This window comes from Myotis davidii, unplaced genomic scaffold, assembly GCF_000327345.1.
Source record: "Myotis davidii unplaced genomic scaffold, ASM32734v1 scaffold168, whole genome shotgun sequence".
Taxonomy (NCBI): Eukaryota; Metazoa; Chordata; class Mammalia; order Chiroptera; family Vespertilionidae; genus Myotis; species Myotis davidii.
This window is the reverse complement of record NW_006383016.1, coordinates 1,298,725-1,320,445: the sequence shown is the minus strand read 5'-3', so window position 1 is coordinate 1,320,445 and position 21,721 is coordinate 1,298,725. Positions and strand designations below refer to the sequence as shown.

Sequence of the window (21,721 nt, the reverse complement as noted above, 5' to 3'; positions counted from 1 at the left end):
TGCATCCCATCATGTCTATAACCTATGTATGGAAGTATATTGTCCTCCGTTGATTCTCACTTTGAACTGTGTCTCCTGCTTCTGATGAGAAGAGGAGGACAATTACTCCTGAGATAAAACTCAAGATAATTGCCCAACTGTAGGGTAAAGTAAGTGTTCTGAGCACATTTAAGGCAGGCTAGGCTAAGCCATCATGTTCAGTAAGTTAGGTGTATTAAATGCATTTTTGACTTATGATATTTTCAACTTATGATGGATTTATTGGAGGTAACCCTACCACAAGTAAAGGAACACCTGATATCAAATGAGTATTGTAAGGAAAAATACTCTGCAACTTTAATAGAAAGAGTTCTCTTTCTGGACTAAAGTGGTAGGTGAAGGTTTCCTTAAGAAACAGTACCCACTTCATACGTGAGAGATTAAAAGAGATACTGCATGGAAACATAGCAAGTTCTCAACAAATGTGAGCAGAAGTAAAAAATAATAATCCATCAATTAATTGCCATTCCTTCCCAGTTTGATAGGTGGTATGGTAAATTAGGAAGAGGGCAAGGCCAGGGGTGAGGAAACTTAAACTCTGTCTAGCCTGGGCTCTGACTCCTCCAGATGTCTGACCTTGAGGAAGTTAACACACCCTTCTGGGCCTCGGTTTCTTTTTCCATAAAATGGGAATGATTTTATCTGCCAAATCTATTCCACAGGGTTATTGTGAAGATTCAATGAAAGAATGTCAATTGACGTGTTTTATAAATCTCAGCAGGGTAATTGAAGCATTTCCCATTACCCTTCTTAGGATAGAAATATTTCCCCAGAGCCACCAGCTCCCTAGTATTGTGAGAGAGTGAGGTATCCATGAACATGTTAGAGTGATAGCACAAGAACAGCTGACGGCCTTGGTGATTATAATTTAACATTTCTATGGCACTTAAATCTTACAAGTATTTCATTAGCCCAATTACTAGTAAATCCGCCAAGTGTTTGTCAGACAGATTATTTTTACAACTCTTATTACTGATAGAGGAGGTGACACACAAAGACATGGAGCCACTTTTTCAAGCTCACCAAACAGGGCAAAGATGAGGACCTGATCCTGCAGTCCTAACCCATTGACTTGTACTGGCCACTGCACTGTCATCCTTTACAAGTTTATATACACAATCAAATACTCCTGGTGACAGAGCTGTCCACACAGCTTCATCAACCCACCAGTGATTTGCTAATAGTTCAAATACATTGTGGTTTGGAAGACTCTCCAAGGTCTAAGGCATCCTCTTCCTTGTCCTTCCATCACCACCTACCACCTCTCTCTCTCTATCTCTCTCTCTGCTTATTTGTTTTCACTGAACCAGCTGGCTCTTCAGAACTAGTTTGTGTGAAGTCTAGAAACAGAGATGCAGAAACTCAAATTTGTAAGAATTATAAAAAGCTACAAGGGCTAAGAAGGACGGTCAGTTCTTGTGTTTTTATTATTTACTAGAGGCCCGGTGCACGAAATTTGTGCACAGTGGGGGTGTGTCCCTCAGCCTGACCTGCACCCTCTCCAATCTGGGACCCCTTGGGGGATGTTCGACTGCTGGTTCGATCCTGTGGGATGGAGCTTAAACTGGCAGGCGCACATCCCTCTCACAATCCAGGACTGCTGGCTCCTAACTGCTCGCTTGCCTGCTTGCCTGATTGCCCCTAATTGCTTCTGCCTGCCAGCCTGATCGCCCCCTAACTGCTCCCCTCCCAGCCCGATCGTCTCAACTGCCCTCCCCTGCAGGCCTAGTTGCCACCAACTGCCCTTCCCTGCTAGCCTGGTTGCCCTGCATAGCCTGCTCTTCAGTCATTTGGTTGTCCCTCACTAACACCCCTGCCAGCCTGGCCGCCCCATGCAGCCTGCTGTTTGGTCGTTACAGTTACTATGATGGCATCCCAGACAATTTGCATATTCCTCTTTTAATAATATAGATTACTTCCTATAGAGTCACTGGTGCTGTAACTTCATAGTTCAGCAGTGAACTTGTATATGCAAGTAGCAAAGCTGTAGACTTTGCAATTCCAAATATTTAAATACATAAGTTCTTCCTTTATTTTTCCCAAATAGGATCCCTAAAAAAGACTTCATGGTGGCAGGGGAGTGGGAGGTAACTATTAGAGGGTGGTAATTATGTGGACATATTACCAGTATAGTGGTGTCAGCATAGTATCTTATCGGCATATTGCTAGTAAGGCCTCCAAAAGATCCCATCTGAAGGTCTGAAAAAAGTAGCTAAAGATCTGTGAACATTTCTATATAATAGATATGAGCAGGGTTTTGATTAAGTTCTTGCAGCTTTTCAATTGGTCTTTATCAGACACTTGTTAGTTTAAGGCTGTTGCTGCCAATAACTGGCAGTGTCAGGTGGAAAAATATTGGGAGAAAAGTCACTCTAATTTTTATTATGTCAAACTTGGAGTAAGAAAATGAAGGGAGAAATAAATGGGGGAAAACAGCATGAATAATATATTGGCATATTTTCTTCTGCTTTCTCATGCTTTATGTTGAAGCTAGTATGAAGTCATTTCATATTCCCAATGAAATTAAGTGCTAAATTTTTTAACTTGTTACTCGTTCTGCATGTTTGTAGTCTGGTAGAATTTTCTTGCTGGGATGGAATACAGAGATATCCAGTCCAACTTTATTACTTTGCATTTAGAGGACTGAGGTCTACTACATGTCATAAGCCAGTGTTGTCCACATTGAACTGTAATGGGCTATCTAATGGGTATTTTTCCTTTGCTATTTGTTTTTTTCTAGGAAAGACTTCAATATGTATTTATCTCAAATCTCATTGTAGTTTTAGCATATTAGAGTGTGATTACAAATATGATTGAAGTTTTTACTTTTGTGTATCTTCACTTATTGAGAAAGCAAGAATGTTGTTCAACGAAGTGGAGCATTGTTTCCAGGATACTGATCCTGATCAACCAGACAACGTCAGCCCAAATCCATTGCTTGTGGCTCTTTGTTACAAACTCTGCTTAATCATCCATGGGCATTTTGAGGGGGAAGCCAAAGGGAATGGAATATACCTCACCCAAATTGTTTTTGGAATGAACTAGACTGAGTAAGTAAATAAATCACACATACACACACACACACACACACACACACACACACACACGCAGCCCATATTTACTTCCTCTTCCATTGAAGGTGAAAGTACATAGTGAATTCCCACTTTGTAAATTAACCCAATCTTAATGGAACACGGGTGATTGACATGGTTTGCACCAGAGGGCAGCATGCTAATAACAACAGCTTCCATTCATTGCCTTGTCTTGTGACTGCAATTGTGCCTTCTCCTTTACATGCATTATATCATTTAATTCTAGCTACTATTTCATATGAGGAAACAAAATCAAGAGGATGAGCAGTTTGTCTAAAGTCTCTGTGTGTCTATAATTTTCTTACTCTACACCTGGATTTGGTGAGCTATATATACATACTAAAAACATGCTTTGGCCTTAGATTTGTGTTTGAATATAAATCTATAAACTGCTTTTTCTTTTATTATTGACTTATCTCTTTAATGGCAATCAAATGAAGAAAATGAAAGTTTTTAGGAGATTATACTAACACATTAGCATTTAGAGGAACAAAGATTGTGCTTTTAAATCAGATTTTCTTGTTCATTGCAACAAGTGGCTATTGGCATTTATAGGAGCTTCTCAAGCATGTTTCAAGCTGATCTAGCAAAGTAGAACTTTACATGATTCACCTGAATACCTCAGAGGCCTTGATCTGCAGTTGTCTTTTATGTATGAAAAACTGGCACCCTGCTATTCCATCTGGAAACCCTCCCCTTTGACAAAGAGTGTCAGAGAACGCAGGCAAATTAGTGACTAAGTGGAAACGTTAAGCCTGAGCTTCCACTGTTTGGGGCAGGATCCCTTAGTTCACTTGGCCAGCAGAGACATGCTCTCACAGTGTTACTAACCCTTTCTACCAGCTCAGCTCTTCTAAAGCAAATGAAAATCATGGCTTGATTGCTGTTGGAACACGTGGGGTAAGCCATGGCTGATAGTGAGGAGATGTAGAACATATAATTGTTTGATTTACATCTAAATCTATGTTTCTACAGCTCTGTGTCCTAAGCAAGGTCCTTGTCAGAGCCTTTTTGGCTTGTCTCATAGGCACCCTCAGGGTATCTAGTCCACCGGCTGTCCACCTTGACAAAGTACGGATTCCAGCAGATGATTCAAGAGTATGAGAGAGTCTCATCTCTCACTGATTTGGATCACCCCAGCCACAGTCCGCCTTTTAAGTATCCACAGCTGTTGTTCTAAAACCAGAGTTGCTTTGGTTTGACTCATGGTAGCACTGCATCTTGGGATATGGGGAAATAGAAATATCAGTGTCACTGAGAAGACCCTATCACTTCTATTGTACTTTTATACTTAATAAAAGGCACATTTATTGCAAAGAAGCCTGTCTGGAATTCTGTCATTTGTTACTGATTATTGCTCTTATAAAGGATTATGTATTTTCAAATTTATTTAATGTAAACTCTCTTAACCAGGACTTTATTAAAATTCATATAGGGACTAAATATGAATATTATAAAGAAAGCATTACTGAAAAATTCATGGGAATAGTGGTAAATATAAACCAAATGTAAAAAGTATCTAAGAAAATTGCCTTGTTTGAGAACCCCAACTCTTACTAAAATAGATAAGCTAATTCTAATTTTTTTCTCTATTGATTTGAGTGCACTCTTGGGAATTCCATTAAGCCACATTTTGTTGGCTGAAATTAAGTCATGCAAATAATAAAAAATGCATTGCCTTTTAAAAAATACCCTATAATTAGAATGGTCACTAATTCAAACTGATCTTTTTTATAACTGGTCTCAATTAGTGAGGCTTTTATAGAATTACTAGCCACCATCAATTTAATATGAAATGATGTAAAATTACTTTACATAGTCCTTTAGTAATAACCATAGTTAAGAATATCAGGCCAATAGGAAAGAAAATTTTACCTAGGGAGTTCACATTCTTCTCCTCCAGTGTATGATGGGAACTCTGATTTTCTTTTCCTTTTTTCTTTTTTTTAAATTGATGGCTCGCTGCTCTGCCATTTCTTTTTATCATTGAGGAAAATAAAACATAGACAAACACATAACTCAAATGCAGCTCTGAAACCGAATAAGGTAGCAACCTGTTATTAAATTTGAGCAGTCTCACCACTTTTAAAAAGAAGAATCAGGTTTCAGGCTTTAGCTTTGTGCCTGACATTTAGACTTTGGAATAATCATGGTCACTGAATCTGAAGCACTTGATGCTAGGCAGACTATGGACTGATGGGAAAACTTAATGAGTTACTATTTCTTTCTAATAGTTCTAGCCATATACTTGTTTTCCTTCCCAGATGCAATGTGGTACAGGATTTCCTATTGTATAACTGGTGGGTGAATTCTTAAATCATAGTGCTGTTTGTGGCACTGTTCCAGGTAGATATACAGGGAGAGTCTCCACACTGCCAGTGTCCTTTCCCTAGCTATCTACGGAGGCTGTAATTCTATGACAAAAGCTCCTTTTTTCAAGAAATAGATTCACCAGGAAGGTAACTAGGTATCGAAATATGGCAAATGTTACAAAGGATTTTTAATCCCTCTGGTGCCAAATCTTCATTGTTTGATGGGTAAAGAGATCCCCAAGGAGGTGAGATGAGTCGAAGTGGTAATATTTCACACGTGCACTGGCCCCAGGTGTCTCCTAAGAACATGCGTGCTATTTGGAACCTGAGAGAAGGTAACACGCAGATGCTTATGCAGTGGCAGTTCAGATTTACAAAGGCAGTAACAACAAATCACTGTCAACGCGGGTCAAGTTCCGACTCAAAAGTTATTTAACTGTCAGTTTCCTTTGGGGTTATCCCTCCCGTCATTCAGATGGTCCTCACTGATGTGGAAGCACTAAAAAATGGCGAGCAAAAGTCCTTAAACAATCCTCTCAGCTCTGAGTTCCCACTGGAGTTCCTGTAAGTCCCTGGAGTGTGGCCTCCTGGACACACATTAGATATTATCCAACTAGAAAGCATTGGCCCCTATCATTCAGGATATGGAAATTGCTGCTGCTGTAACTAACCAGTGTATGCACTTAGTTTTAAATAGGGTGTGGTTTACAAGAGTTTTAATTTATGGCCATGGACATTACCCACTTCAGGTCTAATTTCAGCTGGAACAGTTATTTGACAAGGCATTCATGTGGCTAAGAACCTCTGCCTCTTTTATTTAAGCTGCTGATAGATTTAGCTGTTCCCTTTTTGAAGATTTGCACATTTCCTGGCTTACTTGGAACTGGTACCATGTGGGATCAAAGACAACTGGAGACCCTGTATTAATTCTAATAAATGTTAAAACAAAAGTTAAGCTCCATTGTCTGGTTTCTGTTGTAACTGGAAAGAATGGCTCATTCACAAGAAGAAAATGAATAAAAAATTAGGAACAGTGTGCCTTATCTATTCCAAATGTGGACATAGATCTCTGTTTTGTTTTTCTTTCACTATATCATACAGCAAAAAAAGTCCCATTTGGCAACAACTCTGGGGCCTTCATCTGGGTCTTCTGCTCTTGGGATGGGAGGAACCAACTCCATGTATAGCCCTGGCTCCCCTTTCTTGTTCCCTCGCTTCTGCTTCTATTGTTGTAGAGAGGCCCATGATGACAGTGGCATTGCTGTCCCTGTGCCATGCTTCTTCAACCTCCTTTGCTGATACATGTGAGCATGGGCTGGTATTTGGCAATAATTTTGCTTTAGAGGAGACATAAAACATCTGTCAACTTTGCTTGGGGATTGGCCCCCGATGCTAGCCTGAACTCGATTTCATGGGCCATCTCCTGAACTCGTCTCATTGTTCAGGACTTGGAGCCTCCAGGATGACTGTTTTCTCTCCCTGGAATCATGGTCCTCAATTTATAAATCTACGACAAAGAATCATAGGGGAATAAAAGGAACATAAAACCTGGAAAACTAAATTCCAACTGATGGCAAGTGGTCTAGTTTTTAATTTTTCACATGTGATATTTTCTCAGGTTTTTTAGTCACCAAAAATGTTTCTGCAAGTTAGTAGAGAGTCTGTAGGATTGTAATAGAGTTTTATTGTATGAGGGATTCAGTGATTCCCAGATATTTCAAGAGAACTGAAGATTGTTAGGTTTATCAATTACTGATATGATTATGGAACCCAATTTCTAAATTTGGCCTGAGGTGAGTTTCAGTTTCCTCATAAGTAAAATGGGGAAAATTTGGTGTGAACATTAATGAAATGGTGCATACAAGACAGTACTATGCCTGGCTTGGAATAAGCACTCAACAAATGGAAGAGCATGTACACACACACACACACACACACACACACACACTGTTTTATTTCCACTTTCACGTCTTATCTACTTACACCTTCTATTCAGAAAGCCCCTTTATCTGTATATCTAGCCTTTATATCTGGCCTAATATCTAGTGCTTAACCAGCTGTTACTTATATTCCCATTTAGCTGTCCTTTAAATGGTCACATGTTTCTTTGGCCTAACGACTGTGCTGTTTGAAGGGAACCCATTACAATGGTGATTTTAGGATTCACAAAATCATGTAACTTTAGAACTTGATTTAAAAGATGAGGACTATGAGGTCTAGAGAACTGAGATAATATCCCCCTGATCACGCATTTTCCAATCTAGATTTCTGGGTTGTCAATGTTGTCTCTTACACATACAACAGAGTTCTTTGGAGCTGAGAGAGTCTGGTCAAAGCTCAGGATTCAGATTGAGGAGGGATTAAGTTTGTAGGTAACCGAGGACTTCATAGTGATAAGATGGTTACAATGTGTGTGAGCTTGTTCAAGTTACTTAACTGATTTCTCCATTTCTAAAATAATATACACCCTACTTATCTCACAGGATCTGTGAGATCTAGATTATAGAGAATGTTGTGAGTAAATAGTTTGTAAAATGGGAAAATATTAAGTCACAAATAGTGGCTTGTGGTCCTCCAGTTTTCAAAGTAATAAGTTCTCCAAACCAGTGGTCCATGAGGTCCAAAAGGTTGGCGACGGCTAGTTTAAGGAAACCTTTGTAGCAGCGGTCACCAACTGGGGGTTCGTGAGGTCTGAAAGGTTGGCGACCACTGCTCTGGACAGTCCAAATAGGAAAGAAATTTTACTCCTTTTAAAGAATATTCTCAGAACATTCTTTTAGCTGTAGCAAAGAAAACTAAAATTAATTATTATATTTTTAATGGGTTAGGAGTTGAATGTATTTGACTTGGAACCTTTCATCATTCTCTATGACTCTCAAAATGAGAGAATTGCTAAATTGTCCTCCTTTATGGAAAAGGAATTCACATGTCTGTGTATTTCTCTTTCCTCCCAGCCCCGTGAAATTAGGCTTATCATGGGCTCAGCAGATTTTTTGGCTGATTTTAGTTAAATATTTTTTTCCAGTTAGAAAAAAGTCATTCCACACATTGCAGTGTAATTCCAGTGATATAGACCCAGCAACTCAAGGGTGGGACCTCCCCAAGTTGTCTGGAGGGAGGCTTGGAAATCCCTTACCTACTATAGCCAACTACACACCATGTTCCCCCTTTGGGATTTATGGTTTAATTTTCTTTCATATTCTCACTTTATTTAAAGGGCTGGGAGATTATGGGTGACCAGTCTGCATCTTAATTAATGTGAGGGGAGGGGAGTTGTGAATTGAATACAGGCTTTCCACTGGCTTTTGAGGAAAAGATCCCATGAATGATCCCTCGGTCTCTGTTTTCAGATCAGACTCCGACCCCAACGAGATTCCTGAAGAACTGCGAGGAAGTGGGACTCTTCAATGAGCTGGATTGCTCCCTAGAGCATGAGTTCAGGAAGGTTCAGGAGGAGGAGAGCAGCAAGCGGGTAGGTTTGCTGGGATGGACACCTCGAGAGGTGCCTCCTCTAGCACCGGGTGGAAACCCTTGGTGGAAATGGATGGCACTGCAGGTTGATTTCTAATGTGGCCTGGCCCTTAAACAGTATTTTATCCATTTTGCAAATGTCTGTTTAATGTTTTGTTTTGTTTTAAAAAAGGATGAATCCCTGATTGTGATAGAACCCGAAGCTAGAGAAATCATGGAAAAAACTGATTTCTGAAATACTAAATTCAAGCAAAACAACAACAACAAACAAATAAAAAACAACATGCTACCTGATTCTTGAATCTGAGTCAGATAAACTCACAGACATTTTCTGTTCAAAGCTAGTTGTTTTCCTAAATATTTAATAGCAAGCCTTACAAGAGTCAGAGACAACAGGTGAAAAATTATAGCTGTATTAAAGGAGGTTTCTCTAATTTTTGACCCAGGTTTTAACTTTGATGTCTATAATCTGCCCAATAGATCTCTACCATGTTCACAGTTACTTCCTAGTTATATTATGGAACATCTGTTGTTATTAAAATAAATAGGTTAACTGGAGGTATGGAAAGTGTAGAAAATCCACTTTATGAATCCCCCCAGAACATATTCAGTTTTATTGTAATGTTGTGCTGGCATTTTCCAATCACTTTATAAGATTAAGGAAAGGAAATGAAGTCATAAGTAAGTGTGATAATGAAGCATTTTAGTATTTTTTCATTGTTTTTATAGAACATTATTGAGTGCCCAAAATGTACAAAACAACAAATTAGACACATTCCATGAACAGTCAGTCTTAAAATGTGAAAGTTGATTGGCAGGAAGGACCAGCTAGGTTGTAATTGATTCTGAAGTTCCAGCTGTTCCATCCGGAGAAGAAATTTTAAAAGGCTCTGATGTTTCCCTAAGTGTTTCAAAACCTTTGAATCCTCCTCTATGTGAAATTTTAATAATCCCTCTCCACCAGGTTTTTCATGTCATGTTCTCACATCAAAATAGTCAAAGGCTTATATTCAGCCCATACTGCTTTAGAAAAAAATCAGGAGAATAGGTGAAGGTTACAGTAAGAGGGCTATAAAATCTCTGTCAACTCATTTTATTTGTTTATGATTAATTTGTCATTCATACTTGATGCCTCTACCCCTACCACCTCAGTGATAGGAAGGGCCTTTTTTCTTTTTCTAAGCAAACACTTATTTAGCATTTATTTGCCAGACACTGTTCTAAGCACTTAAAAAATTAACACAATGAAAATAAAAGGCGCATATTCTATATTTCATTCCACTAGAAATAAATTTCTTAAAAAAAAACCAACCTATAAAAATAGCAAGGGAGAAGAAGAGCCCCAAACCAAACACTTGAGTAAATTTCCCCTGGTTGAGTAGTAAATTTAGCTCTCTTGATAGGCATGGCATATGTAAAAGACTAAAGGACTAAGTTAATTCATGCCTCAAGCTAGTCGAGGTTAGAGTTTTAGATTATACTGAACTATATGAAAGGTGTGTACGTGATTCATTCTGTCTTCATTTCTGATAGAGTGGATTTAACTGAAGTGGATGCCTTTGATTTTCCTAAAGACATTTACCAAGGACAGCTTTAGGAAGCCCATGGTAGGGCTGTGATTTTAGGTGGTCTCCATTATATAGACTCATGATCTCCTATATGAAGTCCCGTGGGAGGAAATTCTTGCAGATCTGAATTCCAGGAAATAGTTTGCTCCCCCTGAGGAACTGAAACATTTTTTTCTCATGGACCTGAGAATCATGTAACCGGGTCTGTTTCTCTTTTTGCTTTGAATGCTTAGTTAACATAAGCCAAACTTACTGCTTACCTTTGAGAACTTGGTAGAACATGGTCATGAGGGCATTTTACTTCCTCCAATACTAGACTTTCAATTCCAGTTTATATTTCCTCTGGTCCAGATTTTTAATTTAAGAAACATTTTCATGCTATACATTTCTTTTATGAGTTGAAAAAGAGTATAAATAATTAAGCTTTAAAAATGAAGATAATTAGGCAAGCAAAGTTGAAAAAGACGACTATTATAGTTGTATTTTCTCTTTTAAATGTCGCTCTTAGCCATGTGATGATTTCTTGATGGGTATGTACTGGTGGGAATCCTACAGCCAGATTTCCCCATGGTTTGGGGGCAGACCTCTCATCAGGTCACTGATTCATCCCCCCATGTCACTTGCATGCCCTGGAAGGCTGTTGAGGTATCCTCTTCCCTTGCCTTGTTCAAACCAGATGGGCCAAATTCCAACCTCGGGTACCGATGGCTCCACAAGAGGGCACCTTCTTAAGGCCCATTGCGTGGTGACTCGGTGACTCATCCAAATGGGCTGTATTGATGGCTTCTGCTCTAGAATTTCTTTGGAAGCAACAGGGTGGAGAAATAAGGAGGGGATGCTCTCCAATCTGCCAGTATAGTCTTATCCACCATTGGACCACATTTCTCCAGCTACCAACATCCTTGGCCTACTGCCAACCCCTGCTCCCACTTCATTTATTTGTTCCCTGCTTAACAGGTAGGAATACAGCTCTTTATTTAATGCATACCTGATTATATTGAGCGCTATGTTCTCCTTCCCTTTGGCTCCACATTCAGATAATCATTTCTTTTTCTTTCTATATCCACAGCTCTCTTCTGATTTCTTTTCCTCCTTGTCTTTTAAGAAAAGACTTGCATTCATTTCCTCAGCAAGTTTTGGTAAAGTGGAAGATGGATGAATTAATCTGAAGAATTTGCTTATAAAGTCTTGCTAGAACTCTCTAAGTACTTTATACAAAATAGTTGAAAGATTGAGGCGTTCGTTCCCTGTACCTTTAAATTCCTAGCTGTAGTTTGATCTAGTAAAGAGTAAATAGAGAGTTGATCTTTGCTTCTCCCATGTGGCTGTACAATGGGGAAAATTACGTTCTATAGACTATCCCTAACATTTTACCAAAAGTATCCCACTGTGTGCATACAGGGAGGACAGGCCAAAGGCAGGCCATTGCCACTAGAAAAAGCCCCAATGTCCATATCATAAATAGCAAGCAACACATTTTACAATTGTCTCAATTTTCTGTGTTAGTGTAAGTTCAGAGCTTCAAAACTCTTTAATAAGAGACTTTGCCCCTTGGAACAGCTTCCCTCACTAGCAGGCATCATAAATTTAAAGTTGGCCCTAACGGATTTAGCTCAGTGGTTAGAGTGTTGGCTTGTCGACTGGTCTTGGGTTCAGTTCTGATCAGGGGCACACACCTCCATTGCAGGCTTGATCCCTTGCCCCAGTCAGGGTCCATGTAGGAGGCAACCAATCAATATGTCTCTCTCACATCAATGTTTCTTTTTCTATCTCTCCCCCTCCTTTTCATTTTCTTTAAGAAAATCAATGGAAAAAATATTCTCGAGCAGGGATTATTTAAAAAAAAATTAAACTTGCCTCTGGCTTACAAATCAGGCTAGTTCATGTCCTAAAACAGATGAGAAATTATTGTTCATTATTTATCCATTCAAGAAAAATTTTCAAGTGCCCACCGATTGCCAGGCACTGTGCAAGGCATTGGTGAATATACTACTGACTAAAGCTGGTAAGAAGAAAATAAAACAATCTTGCCTTCATGTAACTTACTCCTAGTGGGCAAGACAAACAAGAAGCAAGTAAAGACAAGAAAATGTATAACTTGTCAGAAGATAAGTGTTAAGGAGAAAAATATGGCAGGGAAGGGGCACAGGGTGGTGAGGGCGGGCATGGCTGGTGATTGGACATGTGGTAGAGACCTGAAAGGAGGAGGAGAAGGCCTGAACCAGGTATGTGTTGGGGAAAACAGTATTCCAAGTAGAGAACCAATAAGGAAATGAAGTAAGGAAAAGGTCTGAACATGGAACTTGGCAGAGTCCCCCAGAATCTTCCAATACAGGGTATTCAACTCTCCTCAGGGGCCAGCAATGACACAAGATCATGAGGCATGAAGATTCAAGTCAAGTATGGAACCCCTTTCAGTAATGCTGAATGGAGTCCAACAACTGGCAGTTGGGATGCTGATTTTGTGTTCCATATTAGAGGGGGAGAAAGATTATTTAAAAAAAGAAAGAAAGAGGAGGGTGAATTAACCTTTTACATTTGATTTCTTTTTTATTAAGATTGACTAATGCAAATGCAAATCTAGGAAGCCAGAGAAGGCTTTGCCATCTGATAACAGCTTTGTGCAAGTGTACGTGTGTGCATGTGTAAGAAAAGAAGGGGAGTTGAAAGGACTAGAGATTAACTCCTTTGTCTTCCTGAGAGAGATCTAACATCCCAGCCCAACGTGGTTAAAGACCCTGAAGATGAAAAGTGCTGGTATAAGTGCTAAGTGTTGTTATTCTCCCATAGGACCTAAATCTGACTCATTATGCTGATGCAGCAATAGCAAATTAGGGCATTTCCACGCGCTAGAATTCCTACCCAAATGATGAAAAGTGCAGTCTATTCCCAGAGGGTATTGACTGTTTAACACATGGGAACAAGGGACAAGCTACAATCTTAAGATCTTGCATCCCAGCTCAACAGGAGTCACAGAACAGGGCAAGGCCGGGTCAGTCTCAGCTCAGAGGAGTAGGCTGCTCAATCTGATTAAATTCTGTACCTGGAAATCATGTTACCCGACACCACCAGCTCTTGGGAGAGAGAGGATGCAGAGAGGGAGGCGCTTTGCTTTGCTTTGCTTTCCTACACAGTCTTGCTCTATCAGTCACTAGCTGGCCTGGCTGCTCTCTGGGGAAGGTGTGAGTGGCGCTGGATGGAAAAAGAAAAGACACAGAATTGAGCAGACTTGCAACAGCTGCATGTTTCCGGTTGTGTCATGTTTTCTATGATATTTGTGTAAAACTATCCCCCTGTCCCCCAGAAGTCAGGAGGAAAGAATATCCTGAAACCTAAACTTGGTTTTATCCGAGTATTTAAAGTGTCACCATGCTTGTTAAATTGTAGTGGATGAGACTGTTTTTGATCTTTTTGGATTTTTTGGTTTTGTTTTTATCAGCATGGTTGAAAAGGAAATACCCACTGGCAATGTTATGAGAGACAACCTATTTCTCCCTCTACCCAAATAACTGGAAATCCTAACCCTTATAAGGATTTTTTTTCTTCCCATTTTAGTACACTACAGCTTTCTCCTTATAGGTTTAAAATATGCCCTCAACTTAGGTGGAATTTGACACTGGAAAAGAGAAATTGACTTGGTCTTCATATCCCACTCTGGCAAACAACTAAACAGCAAACAGATAAACTGGAAGCTATTTTATGTGCCTTAGTTCCCCAGGATTTAGGATTAATCAGTACAGTCTTAAAAGAGATTAGCAAGAGTTGGCTTCTATTTCCATATATGTCAGTGACTCATGATGTGATCTGAGGTGCTGCCTCGATTTTAAAATGGAGTGGGGAATAAAATAAACTTGTAGTTTTTGTTTTATAAAACTATTTTGTTTTGTGGAGAGTCAGAGTATACCCAAAGCGGCAAAATGCATTGCTTATTACCTTGCAAAGAGTGAGCACGTCTATCAATATGTTCGACATGGATGACGAGGGAAGGCCCATGACTTAGAGGAATTCTGACTAAGAGTGGCACTGGGAGGTTGTCCCTCTCCTCCCATGGAGAATTTGTATATTTGGATAATTTGGACCTTAATGGATGAGTCCTCATGGCCTAAGTTCCACACTAAAGAAAACATGTCTTACCTCTTAAGGCTGAGGATCTAATTTCCAATGCTAAATCATTTGGCAGCTCATGGCTCTGCCTTCAGCAGCAGTGGTGGTGGCAGTAATTGCAGATGAATGTCTCTCTGCCTGTGAGTGGCAGGTGTTATTGTTCTCTGAGTTCAGTATTAAGCGGTTAAGTTTCTTGTCATGGGTTTTATATATATTTGCTATCACATGACATTTATTCTGGCAAGGCTGGGGTCTCTCTTAAAAATATTTTTATTGATTTCAGAGAGGAAGGAAGAGAGGGAGGGAGGGAGGGAGAGAGAGCGAGAGAGAGAGAGAGAGAGAGAGAGAGAGAAACCATCAATGATGAGAGAGAATCATTGATTGGCTGCCTTCTGCCCGCACCCTACTAGGGATTGAGCCCGCAACCATGTGCCTTGACAGGGAATGGAACCATGATCTCTGGATTCATAAGTCTACGCTCAACCACTGAGCCATGCCGGCTGGGTTAGCTGAGGTCTTTTTAAATACTGGTCACAAGGGTCTCACAGGCTCAAGTTTGAGTTAGAAAGGTTTTAGATTTACTCCTGGCTCTGATGGGTATTCTCATAAGAGGTACTTGTTTCCACTTGGAGCTATGAAGTATAAGAGATTGGAATGGTTTTCCCTTTTTACCATATAACATGAAGATTGGTAGAGGAAAATGGACATTGATTGGCAGAACTTCTTTATTTGTGTTGAAGATTTTGCAGAATAAGACCATATTCTCTTGCACCAGTATTTCCTGTTCAGTTGTGACTGAACATGGTAATGATCATATTCATGAGAAGCGTATTCAGATGCACATATGACATTTTGAACTTGTTATTAATGATCACTTGATTTTGGTCCCTTCACTAACAGGGAACAATTATAGGTGGTTAAGCCAGTACTGTCGTCCCCATTTTAAATACAGGGGAACAGACTATCAGGAAAGAGAGTTGATCGGCACTCACTAAGGAGAGCCAGGGGTAGGAGTGACATGTTCTGGCGTTTTCCCCACCTCTCTGTTCTGCTTCTGCTGCCTTGTCTTTTGGTTGTATCTACTCACAGGTGGTTTCTGTTTACACTTTCTCTTCAGAGAATTCACACATTCTCATAGCTTAACAACCAACTCCACCCAGACAATTCCTTTACCTATACATCTAGCCCTTATGTTGGACTTTAATATTTATCTCTAACCTCCAGCTGTTACTGACATTCTCATTGGAATATAAATAACACTCTCTTTCGAACTCAACTTGCCCAGAACTGTCTTCAGAGTTTTCCAGCGCAAACTCAGTGCCCCGTCTGACTCGCCTGGTTCTGACAGAGGCTAATCACTCACTCACCCCAGCAGTCAGCCTGCCTCCCCCACCCTCCTGTGCCCCATTCACTCAGTCCAGTCAACTTTCCTAGGAAAGAGTCCTCATATCTTCTCTGTATTTTCCATTTCCATCACCTCAAGTCTAGACCATCATCACTTCCTACTGGGTTATTTATTGCTGCAAATTCCAAGAAAGTTTTTTGGCCTCCAACCTAACTTTAAAGAAATGCTTCACATTAAGTATTATTGTAAAATGGAATGCATTTTTTAACAGAAACATTTAAAAGTTTAAAAAATGTCTTCTTGAAGCTGCTTGCTGTCATTTGCAGTTAAAAGTTCCTTCAAATATTGCCACTGTTAAAAGGTAGAAGGGTTGGTGTGGGATGTCATAGGTATGAAAGAAAGTCCGGTGTTTGAAAGATGTTAAATATAGCCTTGATTCTACAACATTCTATACATGGAATGTATTTTAAAGAACCAAAGCAGGGATGGGGGAAGGGCACTAAAAAATTGACCAAGAAAAGAAACAAAAAATAGCAAAAACATGGTGGGGCCCTGAAGTTCCCCAGGGACAACAATCAACCCAGACTGGGGCTATGAGGACCTCTTGTTTGGCCCGCCTTCCCAGCAGGCAGCCTTACTGTAGTTGACAATTAACCCAATTGAATCATTTGGCTGGGAGAACCTTCGCTAAAACAATTATGAAGCTCAGTGTTAAGGGCCCAGGAAGGGGCAGGTTTTCCCAGGAGGAGACTTTCTCAGCAGCATGATTTTTCTGTTCCAGGTTGGGTTGGGTTCTCAGCTCATTAAAATCACTTCTTACCCATCTGGAGGCAGGCAAACCAGACTGGGATTTCAAGGTATTAACCCAAATGAAATCACAACAGTGAATGGACGCGGTCTTCTGAAGGCATCCATGCCCAGCTTTGAGTATTCAGGACTTCCAACATACCAGATAGGCACAGAGGCAGTGTGTACCTGGGGGCAGGGGGCCGAGGCATCTGCAGAGGAAACCGTGCTGTCCTCTGTGAGGCCCTGCATTCCCAAGGCAAGCAGGAAAACAGATCTGTTTTCTGGGCCAGATTAAAACAAAATGACTAAAAGAGGAAGCTTTCGTTCTAGGCAGAAAACACCCACCCCCAATTTGGAAAATTGGCCCAAATGTTAGATGACACAGTGAGCATCTGCCGCTAAGAATCGAGTAAGCCTGGGCCCCTCACAGAGATGGGAGCAGAAACTGACATTGTAAAAGGGGAAAAGGAAAATAATATAATGGTTGCAAGAGTCCCTGCCTCCGTCATCTCATAAATCCAGGTGAACATTAAGAGCAGGTATGGGAGTGATTTGCTCTGGGAACCCTGTTTTTAGCATTTGTGTGTTGTTAAGTTATTTCCATATTGATAAGGCTGAGGCCAGGAACTGGGATTCCATGCATTCCTCCTGTCCAGATTTCCAGCATGTTGGCTGTCAACTCAAACTTGTGGTGCAATTACTGATTTTCACATCAGAACCCAAAGGAACATTTTCTGTGTGCTTTACTCAACTACCCCCAGAGCCCAAAGGCCTAGGAAAGTTTATAAAATGTCAGTGCTTTCCCTCTAAATTACTTGTACCACCTTCCTACACTTTCGGGAACTAACTATTCTGATGAACCAGAGGGGCTCACCAGCTGGTTGGATGAAGAGGTGGTCAGATACGCACAGTGTCACCCGCTTGATCCTCATTTTTTGGCTGGGATGGTCCTCGGATCCCAGGTAGGTTGAGCTATTGGCTGTGGTCTTTTTCAGAACATTGCTGGGCTTCCCTTTGTTCTTCGCCTTTTGAGATATAAAGAACTTTTTGTAATACATGTTTTTATTGATTTTAGAGAGAAAGGAAGGGAGTGGGAGAGATAGAAACATGAATGAGAGAGAATCATTGATTGGCTGCCTCCTGCATACCCGCTACTGTAGATCGAGCCCGCAGCCTGGGCATGTGCCCTGACCTGGAATCGAACCATGACCTCCTGGTTCATGAGTTGCCACTCAACCACTGAGACACACTAGCTGGGCTAAAAGACTCTTTTTAACCTGTTTGCACTTCTGACTTTTCAGACAAGGCCAGTTCTCTCATTTGTTTCCAGAATCAAATAGAATGCCAGAAGCTTTACTCAGAATGCCTCTAAGCAACTATTTTCTAATGAAACTCGTGTTGGTAAGCTTAGACTGTTGTGTAGGTAGATGATTTTTTTTTTTTTAACATTTGACCTAATGGCGAATGTGAGCTGTTTCATTGGAAAGTTTTGGGCTTAGGCGGCGGGCTAGTCCCACCTGCCAACTCTGTAGTCATTGGCACTGTGGGGGCTTCCCCAGTCTTCTCCGTGAAGCCAGGCGAACCCCTATATTTTAGAATGAGTGTGGCTATAGCCACAGGCATCCCTGGGATCTGAGTTACATGCAGAGTGCACCATCTGTTTTATGAAAACTCTGAAAGTTGGTCACAGTGCTGACCAGAACGGCCTAAGTTGGTGCCCGGTGTGGCTTTGTGTTTGGGTGGAGGCTTATTCAGGCTCTGCAAGCAGTCATGTCCCCAAAGAAGAAAAACAATCATGTTTCGGGTGGCTGTCGGATTGATTGACTACAGATGATGCTTCGCTGGGCATTTTGAAAAACATCTGCTCTCAAAGAAGTCGTCCCTTTCCTGGCTTCTCCCGGTGTGATTTGTTATGCACACAGCTTAGGAACTTTCTCAGAGGATTTATGAACATGAGACTATTGCTGGACTTGTTGGCACGGCTGCCTGGGCATTGCCGTCCTTTCCAGGTTGAGCCTCCAATTGCAGAGCTCTAGAATCTGGAGTGCGTGGGAGCCCCACCCTTCTAGCCCCACTTGGTTAGTGCCCAAGTAGCTGGAAGGAAACAAGGCGGTCCAGAGTCCTGGAAGCCCTTTTTGCAGTGGGATGTGCCCAAGTGAGATATGCACTATGATATCTCCGTCCCGTTCTTTCCCCTGGAAAATGGATCCAGCACTTCCGGTGTGGTTGGCAACAACCCAGATGTGGGCTGTGGAGAAGTAATGCACAGTGTTGCCTGGATTCAGGACAAGGGCAAGAGATCAAGACTCCATTCCACCAGTCTCTAAAATCATGCATGACTTCACTTTCTCACCGGTAGCTTATAAACTTGGAGTTAGAAACATACGTAGTTCCACTTGTGGAGATCTGGAAATTAGAAAATAAAGCTAGTTCCCAGGTAGATGGTGTTACATTCACATATTATGTCAGCACTCACTTTGGATGTTCTTCTGATGTTGACTGAAAGAATCGTCCAAAAAGGGGTCTTAAGAACAGAAATCCAAAGTCCATATTCACAAAGACAGCAATGCAGTGGAGACCTTGCTGCCAGAAAGAGCGACTCATCCCTGCACAGCAGGAGGAGGGGAATAGCTCCTTTTCCAGGTCTCTGTTAGAGTTGTCTTTATTTGTATCACAACAGTGCACCTACAGGAGCACATGATTAGGCAAAGTGGGCACTCGGGGCTATGAATATTCCTCATTACTCTGACCATCACCTAGGATCACCTACAATGTCCAGTTGCCCAGTTCAACACCAGCTTTAGCAGACATCTGCCGCCCCTTGATTGTGACAGGGATACCATGGATTTGCCCATCTGCTGGGTGTGAACTTAGAGTTGACTCACCATTAGTGGTGAGAAATGTGTAGGGACCAAAATACAATTGATGGTGGGAGAGAGGAGCGGCTTTGACCTCATTAGTGCTGCTCTTCTAATGGCTTGAAAACTCCCAGATGACAGCTACCAGCGCACTCCTCACCCGAGCCACTGCTCTTTTCACAGGCAAAACAATTTGTTAACAACCCTGATGGAATAGTCCAAGCATGTTTTCTCGTATGAGATTTTACACTTTTCCCATCCTACAGTCTACTGCCTTTTGCCAAATATCTCACCATGCCACAGCAAACCTGCCTAAATCATGTAGCATCACCTGTCGTTATAAAGGAGTAGCGAGATCTCACACTTGTGCTTTGGTCAACCTGATGTGACCGTGGAGAGAAAGGCCAGAGAGGCTCACAGAGAGCAGGGCACATGGGTGTTTCTGATCTCTGCCTGAGGCTGCTGTTAGAAGGAGGAGGGTGAATGGAGCTCTGTGTGTTCTAGGAATGGCTTGAAAGGAAGTTAGTCACTAAAATGCTTTGCTTAGATACTTTGTGGGGGATTCGTTCAGCGCATCCTCCAAGACTTCCTGGCTTTTTATCAGGCAGTAAATACCACTCCAACAGAGCCATGCCCCATGAGTATGAAATGGTTGACTGGGCAGTTTTCAAACATCCACGTACGACTTATGAGCTCACACATTTTCCCCGACTTCCTGCACCTTCCTTGCGAAGTCGAGGCACTTCCTTCCTCATTCCTTGCCCAGGGTGTTTGTGAACTCCTTCACTTTCAAGTTTGCCGCTGAGCCTGTTTGACATATTACCCAGCTTCAGAATGGAGTCCGGGCAAAGATGACTGACATTTGCAGTCGCGCCTCCTTGGCATGGAAAAGAAGAAAAAGACCCAGTCTGATTTTTAAAGTGGTCCTCTTTTTCTACCTCCCACCCCCTGGCAGCGGTAACCTGTTCCTCCTGCCAAAAGCCTTTCCCAACAGCTGTTTGGTGATTCTGTGTCACTGGGCTCATTGTAAAATCAAGCATATACTTTTAATTACCTGTTCATATTTCAGCGATGCGGAGCTCCATGGCACAGAGAGAGGGGATAAACCTTCATTATAATGGATTTTTAGTAAGACTATCTCTGAGATAAGAGTCCTAAATCTTGGCAACATCTATAGAGCACACACTTTGGCTGCACACAAATTCCTGGCTCCCCAGAGCCGTGTTATAAATGGAGTGCACGGTCCAGGGCTGGGTAATAAGATACTGCAGATACATTTGAGAGCAAGGTGCACTTTTGCTTTATTTATGAAGATAGACATGCTGGTTGAGGGCTTAATCACAGCTGATAAATCATTTTAAGAAAGCCTATTAGAACCATATGCTGATTTTTTGCATTAATATAGTGTGTCTGTTTCCAGTCTAATAAGACAGGGTTTTCCCTCATGCTCTCCGTGTCTCTCCAGCGTGCACTATTTATCTGTTTAAGTGGTATCACTTGTGTGGGGGCATTTATCTCTTTAAGAGGTACCATTAATAAAAGGATGTGAAAGGAAAGGGGCGAGGAAAAATGAGTGAAGGCGCCCATCGCTAGTGCCTGTATGTAAGTGCATGTGCATGTGTGTGTGTTTATGGTCTGACAGAGGAAAGAGTCAAAAAGCTGAGAAACGGAAACATCTCAATTAGAGTTTCGGAAGACCATGGACTGGTCTTCCCTGGGCATAAGGTAGTCATTTCAGCCCAGGTGGTTATAATAGTAGAGTAAAAGATTATCTGAATAGAGGTGTGTGTGTGTGTGTGTGTGTGTGTGTGTGTGTGTGTGCACTGACATTTTGGTTACCTCACTTCTCCCCAAGCTAGAGGTCTGCCCAGGAACAGGTCCCAGAGCTCTCTAATGAGAGCCATATTGGGAGTCCAGATCGGAGCCAAGTTCTGTTTATCACTAATTGCAGGGGTGCCTTGCAGATCTTTTCTATTATTTCCTGATTATACCCCTGCTCTTTTTATGATCTTGCCAAAATTCAAACAGTAATAATTGCATGATTTATTGTTTATTTATAACCCCTTCTACTGCGTCCATCGCTGTATTGAATAGATTTTAAAATAGCAATGGCTTTTCCTAAATGACTGGGTTTCTTTTACCT

The 21,721-nt window shown here is 41.2% G+C and overlaps 1 protein-coding gene across 1 annotated transcript in view; it reads left to right on the top strand.

The window, feature by feature from the left end:
* CREB5 (cAMP responsive element binding protein 5) overlaps positions 1-21,721 on the top strand; it is a 413,538-nt gene that overhangs the window by 94,583 nt on the left and 297,234 nt on the right. Inside the window, exon 3 of the mRNA XM_015558127.1 lies at positions 8,775-8,915. Within this exon, the coding sequence (XP_015413613.1) occupies positions 8,775-8,915 (141 nt within the window). The remainder of the gene's footprint in view (positions 1-8,774; positions 8,916-21,721) is intronic.